Source organism: Macrobrachium rosenbergii, chromosome 56 (genome assembly GCF_040412425.1).
Source record: "Macrobrachium rosenbergii isolate ZJJX-2024 chromosome 56, ASM4041242v1, whole genome shotgun sequence".
In the NCBI taxonomy this organism is placed as follows: Eukaryota; Metazoa; Arthropoda; class Malacostraca; order Decapoda; family Palaemonidae; genus Macrobrachium; species Macrobrachium rosenbergii.
In genome coordinates, this window is record NC_089796.1 from 10691256 (window position 1) to 10705287 (window position 14032).

The following is a 14032-nucleotide window of genomic DNA, read 5'->3' on the forward strand; positions in this document are numbered from 1 at the left end:
CCCTGAAAGTGGGCAGACAAAGTTCCTACATATAAATGTTAGGCTTCTGTGATTTCTTTCAATTACACCTGCCAATAAATGAAACGAACAGCTATGTAGTTACTTGGTACATTACTTATATAAAACTTCATGATATAAGTACACAAAAAATTCCCATTATTACTGATATACATCAAATATATACTGTATATAGCAAAAATATCTAAATTTTCAAGATAAAAGAACATGATAACCTCCCATCTGTTACCGATATGTATATCTAAATCCTCAAGATAAATATAAGTGAAAAACTCCAAACTATTTCTGACAAAAGGCCTAATCTTTCAAATGATTTCCAAGAGGAAATAGATGAGTTTCTTGTACGAAGCCACTCTTACCTGCAGACGTCAATGACTGACTTCTCTGAACCTGGTTACTGCAAGGAGTCCATTCCTTAAGTTCCTTCTTCACCTCCTCCAGTTTCAGAGTCACCTGAGATGTTAAGATACAATAGTATTAAAGCTCGCTGTTAATCTTACAGGCTCATTTAGTGTGCTTTCTGTAAATGTAATGCTTTCAAACAGTCTTTGCCCATGAGTAGAGGTGAGTGCAGTCTTTTACTGTGCCTTCAATTTTATTCTTTCTTCTGTCTTACTTTCCATTCTCTTCTAACAACTGTTTCATAGTATAAATACTGAATTTTCCTCTTGTTACACCTTTGTAGCCTTTTACTGTACTCTCAGTTTTCCTTTCAGCGCTGAATGCCCTCATAGGTCCCAGTGCTTGGCCTTTGGCTTAAATTGTATATTCTGTTCTAAAACAGTCTTTCAAACCATTTTTTTTTTTACATAAAAAAGGCTTAATTTTTCCCTTAATGCCAACCCCATACATATCTCAGCAGTAAATTTGCTGTAGATTTTAGTATGCTCAATAAGTATATAAAAAAAAAACAGTAATGAGATCTGGTGCTAATGTGAAAAAAACAAATACAATTTTGGTGATATTTGGCATTTTTGGAGAAATGGTTGTTCCTGCTGTACTACATTTTGTTACCAAAACATAGCATATAAACACAGAACAATTATATATATAAACATTGTATGAAGCTAAAATACACAAGCTTGCAAGGCAATGAAATATATTCCCTACTGATAACAAAAGTATATGAAGACATACATTACCTTTTTGTTAGTCTTCTCTGGTGTTTCTTTCAATAATTTTACTTTGGATTTTGGTACTTTTTCCTTGGCTATTTCAAGAGGGGAAGAGACAAAGCCTGAAAAAAAGAAAATTGTAATTATAACCATTTCCTTTTCAAATTTTCTGTGGGCCAGTACTTGGTTTAACTACCTAATACCATCTTCTGTCTGCTCTACACACACTGGTTTTCTTGATCAGTGAATTGACCGAGCTACACTAGATTTATATGATGCTACCAGTGTTTCACCATTAAAAAGATTAAGCTACCTGGTGTAGTGAAGTTTGAGCAACAATAGAGTTAGGTCAGTCAGGGGCACCCTGCACTTTCTCAAAGTGGAATCAAAGCAAGTTAGGTTTTGCTTGGGCACAACTAGTTATGAGACAGTACAGTCCTCAAATGTTGGGTTCTGTCAAATGCCCCTGGTTTCCACAGTGACATCAAGCAAAGCTAGGTTTGAGTGGAAAGCCAGTGGTTCCGGTGGATCACCATAGTTTTTTCTAAACAGTGGCATTAGCTCTGAGTCTAGTTCACTGTTGCGGATTTTTGATCAGCGAAACAGTGTTACACTGGGTTTCATTATTGTATGGAAGTTATAGACTGATGGAATCCTTCCATCTTTCTTCATGAGTGCATGCTAGGCAGTGATGATAAGGGCTGGGTTGGCAAAGGGTTAACACATAGAAAAGGTCCTGGGACTTTGTTGTAAGAACTAATGATACACCACAATAAATTTAAAGGCTACAGAAGCAACCATTCATAATACGAAACCTGTTAACAAGCCTTAGCTGTCTGAATCTCAGAGATATCTGCATATCAGCAGAACCAATAACAACAATAACACTAGCAACAACAACATAACATAAGAGAACAAACTGCAACAGTCATTAATAATAATAATAATAATAATAATAATAATAATAATAATAATAATAATAATAATAATAATAATAATACCTTAGTTTAACCAGACCACTGAGCTGATTAACAGCTCTCCTAGGGCTGGCCCAAAGGATTAGACTTATTTTACATGGCTAAGAACCAGTTGGTTACCTAGCAATGGGACCTACAGCTTATTGTGGAATCCGAACCACATTATATTGAGAAATGAATTTCTATCACCAGAAATAAATTCCTCTAATTCTTCATTGGCCGGCCGGAGAATCGAACGCGGGCCCAGCAGAGTGCTAGCCGAGAACATTGCCGACCTATAATAGTAATAACCAAACTCATATAGTGTCTACTTACTGGCATCTGTAATCCGTTTGCCATAATGAGACAGCACCTTTGCTCTCTCCCATTCTTCCAACACGCCACAGAGAACGTTCAGGACTTTCTGTAAAGACTGATGAAATTACCAAGGAGAATGCAGTAAATGTGACACAATATGAAAGTGAATCTGGTGAATATGGCAGTATGTGAAAGTTAATCTGGTGATTATAGCAGTATGTGGCAGATCTGGTAGATATGACAGTACATTGGCCCCCATATTTGCATTCTCACGATTAAGACTCACATATCCATGAGATTTCTCTATGACATGTCTACCCATTATTAGTGAAAATTCCCCGTGTGGTATTTTCACTGAAAATGACTAATTACTGTATTTTCCATATAATTTCATGACTACATCCAGTTTGTGATAAAACTATTAAAATACTCAGTATAAAGCATTTTAGAGAGTTTTCTTGTATTTGAACTATCAAAATAGGCCAGTTCTAAGTGTTTTTGAGGTTTTTAAGTACGCAGTTTGCTATTCACAGCAGTCACATCCCCATGAATACAGGGGTTTACTGTATATGAAAGCAAATCTGGGAATATGACAGTACGTGAAAGCCAATCTGGTGAATGTGACAGCATGTGAAAGCAAATCTGGTGAATATGACAATGCAAATCTGGTGAATATGACAATATGTGAAAGTGGATCTGGTGAATATAACATTATGTGAAAGTGAATCTGGTGAATGACACAATGTGAAAGCAAATCTGGTGCCTATGACACAATGTGAAAGCAAATCTGGTGAATATGGCACATAAGTGAATCTGGTGAATATGACACTTTGTGAAAGCGAATCTGGTGAATATGGCACGTGTAAGTGAATCTGGTGAATATGACACTGTGAAAGCGAATCTGGTGAATATGAAATTATGTGGAAGTGAATCTGGTGAATATGACTATGTGAAAGCAAATCTGTATGTGAAAGAGAATCTGATGAATATGACAGTATGTGAAAGCAAATCTGGTAAATATGAGAGTATGTGAAAGCAAATCTGGTGATTATGGCAGTATGTGAAAACAAATCTGGTGAATATGACAATATGTGAAAGCAAATCTGATGAATACAACAATATTTGAAAGTGAATCTGGGGAATATAACAGTAGATAAAAGTGAATCTGGTGACTATGACACAATGTGAAAGCAAATCTGGTGACTATGACACAAAATGTGAAAGTGAATGTGGTGAATATGACAAAATGTGCAAGAAAATCTGGTGAATATGACAATATGTGAAAGCGAATCTGGTGAATATGACGGTATGTGAAAGTGAATTTGGTGAATATGACTATATTTAGGTGAATCTGGTGAATACTGTATGTGAAAGTGAATCTGGTGAATATGACAGTATGTGTAAGTGTATCTGGTGAATACGATGGTAAATCTGATGATTTATGACTATGTGAAAGCAAATCTGGTGAATATGACATGAAGTAAATTTGATGAATTATGACAGTACGTAAAAGTGAATCCGGTGAATGTGCCAATATGTGAAAGTGAATCTAGTGAATATGACAGTAGGCAAAAGTGAATCTGGAGAATATGGCAGTATATGAAAGCGAATCTGGTAAATATGACAGCATGAAGAAGTGAAACTAGAGAATGAGTGTATAAAAATGAATTTCATGAATATGACATGAGCGCAACTAAAAGTGAATATGACGAATATGACAGTAGTGTGAAAGTGAATCTGGTGACTATGACAGTGTGTGAAAGGGACTCTCATGAATATGACAGTGTGAATCTGATAAATATGACAGCAAGTAAAAGTGAATATGATAAATATGAGTGTGAAATTGAAGCTTGGGAAATGTGACAGTATATGAAAGTGATTCTGGTGAATATGACAGTGTGTGAAAGCAAATCTAATGACTATGACATTGTGCCTGTGAAAGTGAATCTCATAAATATGACAGTACACCTGTAACTGAAAGTGAATATGACGAATATGACATACGTGGAAGCGAATCTGATGATTATGATAGTAAACAACAATGACTGTTATTACAAGACCTGACAGCGACCTGAATATAACACAGTGAAAGCAAATTTTATTATAGGTATGACATTTGAAAGCACTAGAATATGACGATAGCAAAAGAGAATATGACTGGCTCGTGAAAGATAATGACATGATTAATATGATGTTACATGAAACAGTGAATATGACAGCAGTTGAATGAGATTGCAATGAAACTGACAGTTCGTGATGACAAGAATTCAATATGATAGTGCATCAACATAAATTTTATGAAAGAACTTGGAATACGAATTTAGTATATATATTAGTGAATGAATACGAGTTTTTTAACTTGAAAAATGACTTTAAACTAATCTGCAGATATATATGTGTGTGTGTGTGTAACATGTATGAACTTCTTATCAAGCAAATGTTAGCAGCAAGAGATGGTGCAAGAATGTGCATCACTGACACAATTATACAGTATATATACACATAATTCATATAAATTATTAGGGATAACTACAAATCTTTGGCAACATCATTGTATTTACCCCTCCAGTATAAAAACAAATTGAACTTACTATTACGTAAGCAGTTGTTACTATAAAATTTACCCTTCCAGCATGAAAACTACTGAACTTATTAAAATGAAGTAATTAATACTATTGTAAAAAAATTAATACTGATAATTGCTGTCAAAAAAATAATGAATGCTATAATAACCACAATAATTGTACTTACAATAACACTATTTATCTACTACAGCAATAAACTCCATTTTCTGCAAAATCAAAATATATATTTATTGTTGTAACTACAGTAAACAATGTGTTAACTGTAGCAGCAACTACTCTTGCAACTCACTGTAACATGGGCAATTGCCATTACCATAAGTGTCATAAATTATACTTACTGTTGTTGCAACAATGCTTGCACTTACTATAACAGACTACAGTAAGTGGACTTACTGGAACAGACTCTACAGTATTACGTGCACTTACCATAACAGCCTCTACAATAAGTACACTTACTGTGACAGCCTTTGCAGTAAATGCACATATGCAACAGCCTCTTCAGTAAGTGCACTTAGTGTAACAGCCTCTAAAGTAAGTGCACTTACTGTAACAGCCTCTGCAGTAAATGCATTTATGTAATAGCACTTATGGTAATTGCTGCTACATTCAAAGTAATTAAAAAATGATTCAAAACTTAATTCACTATATCTCACCACATCTATTTGTTGAGGAGATAAACCTCCCAACTTCTTTTTGTCTGGTCCTTTTGAAGAAGATCCCTTTTCCTTCTTCTCTGGGGTATCTCCTTTCTTTTCCATTCCTTCTTCCTCTTCTGCGTCTCCTTTCTTCTCTCCTTTTTCCTCAACTTCTTTGTAACACCAATCTCCCAGTGCCACGATTCATTTACATTCCTGTTTTAAGATAAAATTTAAAATATATACATATACAATTGACTCCTGGTTCGTGGGTTCTGATTCTTTGACTCAGCCTTGATTTTACAGATTTACACCGTGCTAATATTTTGTATTTTCATGACTAAATACTGTACTGTACCTACATATACATTTTATGATAAAATAATGATTTACAGTACTAACTTTCAAATATCAGTATTAAGTTTAATAAGATTAAATAATAGCATTAAATAATAAAAACAATATTCTCTCTCGCTCTTACTGAGATGAGAGAATTTTAATGTACGTATATGTAATATGTATGTTTATTTGTTTTGTATGATAAAAAATGTCAAAATACCGGTTCATTAAAAAAAATATAGTGAATTAGTAAGATTTTAGTTCAATAAGCTTTTTTTCCCTCATCTTTTTCCCAGTCTTGTCCAAAAGCTTTGGAGCAGAGGGGTAGAAAGGTAGAGTGTTGCCCACTCTAACAGATAACAATCCTAATTACTTGTTCCCTCGTCTTCCTGTCTTAAGACTCGAGCTTTGGAATTGCTCTAGTGGCCGGTAACTGCTTATGCGAGTTCGGTGCTACTGTGTATGTTTTAGTTAATAAAATTCTGCTTGAAGACTGACGTCTCATGCCTCCTTGGATATTATATGGTATGGCGTGGTTTAAGGGACTGCGGCGATCGAGTTGGAGATCTGAATTTTACTTGGAAGATAAAAGAAATGATGAGCAGCTAAAAGTTCCCGAACATCGGGGATGGGGAGTATTCTGGAAGTTCTACGTGTGAGGAAGTTGCCGTAAATGTGAAGCCGTATGTGAGAAGGAAAACCAACGGATTTCGACTTACGAACTGAAAAGGGCGTAGTGGTTCTGTCGACCAGAGTGTGTCTCAGGGTGCAGATATCGTGGACAGAAGAAAGAAACCAAAATTTGTTATGTGATGCTGAACTGTGATACGTGGTGAGGCGGACGGCCTGAAGCCTAAAGAGCTTGTGTGAGCCAGAAAGTGGTAATTACAGTATTTACAGTGCTTCAGGTGTTTAGTGTGTTTGAGGATCTTCTGGAAGAGGAAGCCTTCAACCTGATGTACTACCTACTAGAAAGCGGCATTTTATAGTCGGACATTGTTGATATACATTTTGGAAAGATGGAAAGTTACAATACTCTGCAGTAACCTTACCCAGGATACATTGAAGATGAAGTGAGCTTATAGAACCAGTTGTGATTGGCTAACTTTGGAACCGTGACAATGGAAACTTTATTTTTCATTTGTTATAAATATGAGGGCCCGGTATTGGGACATAAAGAAAATGGAGATGAGAGCCAGTGTGAAAATAAGAGTTAATTTAGATGAAAGTGGAACAGGTAAAACGGTGGCTAGAAACAAATAGACTTTTTGAAGTAGCGAAAAATCAGTTGGACCAAAGGTATGGGGCTAGAATTTGTAAACAGTGCAATAAACTATTTAAAAACAGAGCGACCAATATTTCGCATCAAGAAGAAACTTTCCACAAAGTAGGATTTCAGGTAAAAAACAAACAGGATAATGTATGAAAAGAGTGATTTTAGATGAAAGAACTAGACAAGTTATTGAAAATCATTGAAAAAATTTTGGAGTAAACCATTTTGGAAGTGAAATAACCATGTTAATTTAGTTAAAATCTTAAACCAATCTGGACGAATGGCCAGGATTTTGAAGGTGTACCAATGTAAGACTTTGGAATGCCTGGACAACCATTCCTCCAATTCAAAAGTTTTGATTGGTGGATAGTTTAAAGACAACAAAGAGAATAATAGGACTATCAAAATTTGTATCAGAATTTATGAAAAAACAGACACAAACAGTGTGACTATCATTGAGAATAATGATAAACTTACTCAAATATAAATATGAAAAAACAATACTTGGAAAAAATGTCAAGATTGGTTTCTGAAGTACAAAATTTTGACAGAAAGATAAAGAAACAGGTGAAGAGTATCTGAATGGATTTGAAAATCTTTTAGTAAAAATGGATAGAACAGACTTTGGATCTACAGTGAAGTATGGACTTCTGTTTTGTTTTTAGATAAGTCTCGTGGAAACAACAGAAAAAATTTCAATTATGAAGCTACTAAAAAATGAGAAGATGAGAAACAATAAAATATGTAAAAAGATTCAAGGAACTAAGATAGAAAACCAAGACCCGAAAAGGTGGACGTATTTTATACAAAATAGACAAAGATCTACATTTAGATCAAATGATATGGAAAGAAATGGAGACCATACTCGTTCCAGTGACAAGCCAAGAAGAGAGAGTCCCAAAAAGCAGAATATCAAGTAGAAGATATAACTCTCAATCAGAGATGAAGCCAGGAAACAAGTGACTCCCTTCAAACAAAAGAAAACCTCGGAAGAGAGTGAGGATCTAGAGAAGTTCAAAGAATCAGCAAAATAAATCCGATGGAGGCGACAGGAGGAGCCAGAATCCAAGTCGAGAGAGAAAGGGTGCAAGAAATGAATGCTGTCTGAATACAGTTGTGTGGATTTGTGAGTGTTGAAGATGAAGAAGTGAAAATGCCCGAAAATTTTACTTCTGGATGAAATAAATGAAACAGAGATGATTATTGACAATGGTACTTAAAAATGTGGCAGGAGTCGTGGATGAGAAGAATATCAAGAAAAATCAATTTTGAAAGGGCAAGTTAATGCAAAAGAATGAAACTAAAAGTTCAAATTTGGACCAAGCAAAGTTTATGAATGCCACAAAGTGTTTGAAGTTCCATTGATAATTAAAGGAAAGAAAAATGGAACAGAGTTCAGTAGACTACGAGTACAAATTCATGCTGTTGAAGCTAATATTCCTTTTTTGTGCTCGAAAGAACAACTCCAGAAATGGAGTGCCTCTCAGGATTATGAGAGAGGGAAGGAAAAACTAGTTATCAGGAGCTTGGTTCCAAACTTAGAAATAGATTTGATAACCACTAAAGGTAACCATCTTGCTGTTGTATTGGAAACCAATAAAGAATGTAGCGAAGAAGAGATTGTAATGTTTGTTAAAAAGCTGGAAAGCAATAAAGAGATATCAGAGTACAAAAGAGTAAAAAGGGTGCATCTGGTATCTGGTCATAAGGGAGAAACTCAACTCCTCCATTTGTTCACACTGGCAAGAGTAGTAACCAACCGAACCAAAAAGATTATTAAGAAAGTTGTTAGTGAATGTATACCCTGCCAAAAGTATAAAAAATCATTAGGAATACCAAAAGTTGCCATTCCCACAGTGACGGAATTTAATCAAAAGGTCACAGTTGACCTAAAGCAAGTGAAGGAGGATTACATTCTGTGGATGGTAGACGCCTTCACAAAATTAATAAGTAGAGTTGTTCTAAAGAACAAAGAAGCAGTCACTGTTTTGCATGCCATCACCCAGAACTGGTGCGAGAAATACGGATATCCAACTGAGGGATTCTGGGCAGACAACGGATCAGAATTTCAAAATAAGGAGATGGAAAGTTTGGCTTCTGCAATGGGAATTACTATCGGGTTTGGCCCAACATATTCCCCTTGGAGCAATGGTGTGAACGAACGAAATCATTACAGCGCTGATCTAACTGTGAAGAAAGTGATGGAAGAGAATAATAGAATTACATTGGATGAAGCAGTTTCAAAAGCGGCCTGGTGTCATAATACTAACATAACAGTGAAAGGATATGCCCCATTGCAGTTACTCACTGGGAGAGCTGTAGTAGTTCCTGGTATCACAAATGGAAATGTTGCAACCGAATCTTTAATCTCGGAGTCAGAAGCAGTCAGAAGACATATTGAAAATCAAAAAGAAGTGAATATGAAGTATAGAGAAATTGAATATGGCGAGAAGCTGAAAATTGCCTTGAACTCAAGAAATGCGTCTTTTAATGATTACCTATATACACCTGGGGAGAAAGTATTTTACCAGCACAAAGGTGGAAAACAATGGTTTGGTCCCTTTACGATGGAAAAGATGGAAGGGAGAAGCGTATGGATCTTAGCAAATGGAGATATGAAAAAAGTAGCTTCTTGTCATTTACAACCTTACGGAACATTAAGGACTTCAGCTAATGAGAAAAATGAAGATGAGATTGAATCGAAGGATGAAGCAGCACTTCCTGACCAGTCCGAGAGGAAGGAAATTAACTTAGAAAAGAGAGAAGAAGTGACAGTTGTTGGTGGACATAATTTGGCAGAGGAGAACTATGACAAAATGACCGTGAAGGATCACCTCCCGTCTGAAGTAAGACCGAAGAAAAGCAAAAGAATAATTATGACCTTCAAGAATGGCGAGGAACACAAAGGAAAAGTAACTGAAGTGAACAAACCTAACTCAAAGCGTAAATTTGTGTATGATAAAACTAGAGGAGGTAAAATTGTTGAAGTTGACTGAAAAGGAAATGAAATACAAGAGAATGGAAATATCTGATTAATGAAGCTGGAAGTGAGGAGAGGCAGGAGAGAATGTCGAACTAGATAACAGTAGCACTTACCCTGGACAAAATGTCAAGTAGTGATGCTTGGTAGAGAAATAACCACTTATGTAGTGAGAGTCGAGAGTGCGTCATCATGAGGCTGAGTTATCATGTGAAAAAGAAACTTAAACAATTTTCAGTATTACCAAACCATTGAAGAAATGAGATACAGGACAGGAGAAAATTGGATCAGATGGTCATAACCCACAAGAAAAGAAAGAGATGAGATGGAGCGAAGACCAAAATAAAAGCAAGATTAGTTGCTAGGGGATTCAGAAACAGAGAAGCAAAGTCAGTTCCCCAACCACTTGTGAGGAGTCTTTCAGACTTTCATTGCAGTATCAGCTAATGAAGGATTTGCACTTTGGAGAACGTTGACATTTCAGCGGCTTTCTTACAGGCCGAAAATATGTTTGCTCCTCTCTCTCTCTCTCTCGATAAGGTGAGAGATGGATGAACAATATATATATAGAAAAGAGTGAGTGGACAAAAAAAGATATAATTACATAAATATGCTGTATTATTGACATTTTAATTGTTTAACCATATAGCATCTCTCTCTCTCCTCTCTCTCTCTCTCTCTCTCTCTCTCTCTCTCTCTCTCTCTCTCTCTCTGTTATTGGCTGGAAGGTTAGAAGTCGTACATATATATTTTGAAGATGAAGTGTTTAAGTATTAAGTAGTTTTAAGTATTTGTGGGGCATGTCTGGAGCTGGATCCCCTGTGAGATCCAGAGGTTTACTATTGTGTATATATATTATATATATATATATATATATATATATATATATATATATATATATATATATATATATAGGGAGATAAGTGAAAAAATATATATATACTTAAATATAAAGTTATACTACATCTATATATATACACACACACACACACACACACACACACACACACATATATATATATATATATATATATATATATATATATAAGTTCAAGCCTACAAGTGTTACTCTTACGTATCCCTATCATTCAGACATGCACATTTTCTTTGGCCTATGTAACTTTCGCATCGTTCTGCTCATATTGTATGTAATGCACTGGGTGTATATTTTATATGTATTTTCCTATGTTGTAAGATGATTTTGAAGTGATATTTACTGTACAGGTACATAAAAATACGTGGGAAGTTTAGATCGACCAGACACGTACATACCTCCAAACAGAATGCTAGGTTTGTTAAGTACGTCATGTTAGTATTTTCGTGATTACGTACAAATACATTTATGATAAAGAAAAAATGGTTTACTACAGAGGTTGTTATTAATCTTTGAAATGATATTAATATCATTTCAAAGTCATCTCAAACATTTTAACCTTAAAAATATATACGTACGAGAGAGAGAGAGAGAGATTTTTCAGTATCATTCATAGCTATTTTATTTAACCACCAAATGAGCAGCATAATATAATAATAATATTAATAATAATATACTGTAATTTAAAGATGTATTTATTTCTATAGTAAATTATGTGATATTTTAAACAAACAAATACATATTCCTAATGTTTTCCAAAGCTTTCAAGTGAGGGGGGAGGTTGGACCTGTCATATACATCAATTGTCTGACCAAAGGGTCACGTCAGAGATTTGGAGAAGATTGGGAATATGTATTTGTTTTTTTTAAATTTCACATAATTTACTACAAAATGCATAAATTTTTTAATTACAGTATATTATTATTATTATTTAATCTGAATATTTGAAAATTAGTACTTATTATTGGGTATATACATATATTTTAATGAAAAAATACAATAATTAGTGAATACACAGGGTTGCTCTAAGAAAAAAAAAAGCAGATTGGTGATAATTTTAGAGATATGGCCCAAAGAAAATTCCGCAAATTAGTGAAAAAATCCGCAACAAAATGAAACGCGGAAATGTGAAACAAGTAAAAAAAGGGGGGCACTGTGTGTGTGTGTTTATATGTATATATATGTATATACAGTATACATACACATATATATAATTTATTGATATGTTGTCCTCCAGCAAAACTTAAAAAAATAAATCACTTGGGTACCCTGCAAAAAATAAAGGATATGAATGTGGAAAAATTACTGAAAACAAACCTTCAAAAGGTGGCTCATTAACAGCAGGGGTAAGGGACAGGTGTGTGCTTTTGTAGAAGCACCACCTCTACCCAAGCAAGACCTGGGTTCAAAAGGCAATGATTACTAAGGACTCATCGTGTTGATCTATGTGTCTCTTCTAATCCCCCTTCCTTAACTTGAGGTAAGGTCATATGTTAGTGAAAATCTATCCAGGGCAAGAGCAGAAATTAAACTCAGAACCAATGCTGTGTTAGATCACCAATGATACCACTGATACAAACATACATAATTGTGTGTGTGAGATAGACAGATAGATAGATAGAGCAAAATTATACATATATATACATATTATATATATTACTGTATATATATTATATATATATGTCCTTTACATCACCAGCAGAGGTCAAGTTATGATTCCCAAACCAACTGAAACAATTTATACAAATTCTGTTCAATTAAGTTTTGCCAACAATGGCCTAAACAGTGATTTATTTACGTTAGTTGACATGTGTATTGCAACTATATGTACTGTATATATACTGTATATATATGTGTAAATATATATGTGTATTATATATATAATGTATATATATATAATTAAAAACAAATATCTGGAGGCACATCATGGGATGGGAAACCAAATGTCTATTTATACAAGTTCTGTTCAATCCAGTTTTGCCAACAGTGGCCTAAACAGTGATTTATTTACGTTAGTTGTGTGTATTGCAACTATATGTATATATACTGTATATGGGATGGGAAACCAAATGTCTACTGGCTACTGTCACAAATCCCACGTCAATAATCTGGGTAGCATGTTCCTGAATCACTGTCTATGCTTTCCTCGTGGCTCTATCACGTCTCAGTGAGAGGGGGTGGGGAAGGTGGGTATTGTTTTCCACTCCATGCTGCCAGTTTTAGGTTATGTCTAATGTTCATGGTTGATGCCATACACGGCTACGTTTTACCCAAAGGATTTGGCTCTCTGTTTGGTTACAAAGGGTTTTGATGTGTGTGCCCTGATTTCGTTGTTCATTGAGAGTGGACTGTTCTTGGTGGATGTTTATGTCGCTCCTACTTATAGTTTGTGAAGGCCAAGAAGCTAACATGAAGCTTCCAAAAGGTGAGGGGTGAAGACCTTTACTCCTGTAGGCACCATACTGCTGACTTGCTTCCCTAATGAATTTCTCCTAGATGACAATGGAGAGGGTGACCTTCCCTTGGGCCTGGAGAGTGAGCAAATCATATATTAGGTCCTCTACTTCCAATTATGTCACTTCCTTGTGGGGCTTCTTGGCTAACTGGAGACTGAAGCCAATGCTGAGGCAATACTTTTGTCTGTTTGTCAGATCTTTATTGGCAAGGCATATCAGTCAGAAGGCCTCTTGTTTCTAATGGAGCCTTTATATACTACATTCATTTCTTCTCGAAGATTTTGCTAGTAGTCCAGTGGTATCATGATTAGATTCTTGTAAAAATCAGGAAGCATTTTGGAGAGCTCTCTCTCTCGTGTTTTCCTTGAAAGCGTTCCATACACTATTTTGTACCTTTGGAATAACTTACAACTGGGAAGTTCATCTGTCCCACCAAAGATTCGAACAGGTGTCTTTGGTTTAGAAACAACACTACAACAGTCA

The 14032-nt window shown here is 35.2% G+C and overlaps 1 protein-coding gene across 1 annotated transcript in view; it reads right to left on the bottom strand.

The window, feature by feature from the left end:
• Positions 1-14032, bottom strand: part of LOC136836087 (axoneme-associated protein mst101(2)-like) — a 44986-nt gene that overhangs the window by 26894 nt on the left and 4060 nt on the right. Inside the window, exons 3-6 of the mRNA XM_067100041.1 lie at positions 5646-5843; positions 2426-2513; positions 1161-1255; positions 378-471 (exon numbers count right to left, since the gene is read on the bottom strand). Coding sequence (XP_066956142.1) covers positions 378-471; positions 1161-1255; positions 2426-2513; positions 5646-5750 — 382 coding nt within the window. The 5' untranslated portion in view covers positions 5751-5843. The remainder of the gene's footprint in view (positions 1-377; positions 472-1160; positions 1256-2425; positions 2514-5645; positions 5844-14032) is intronic.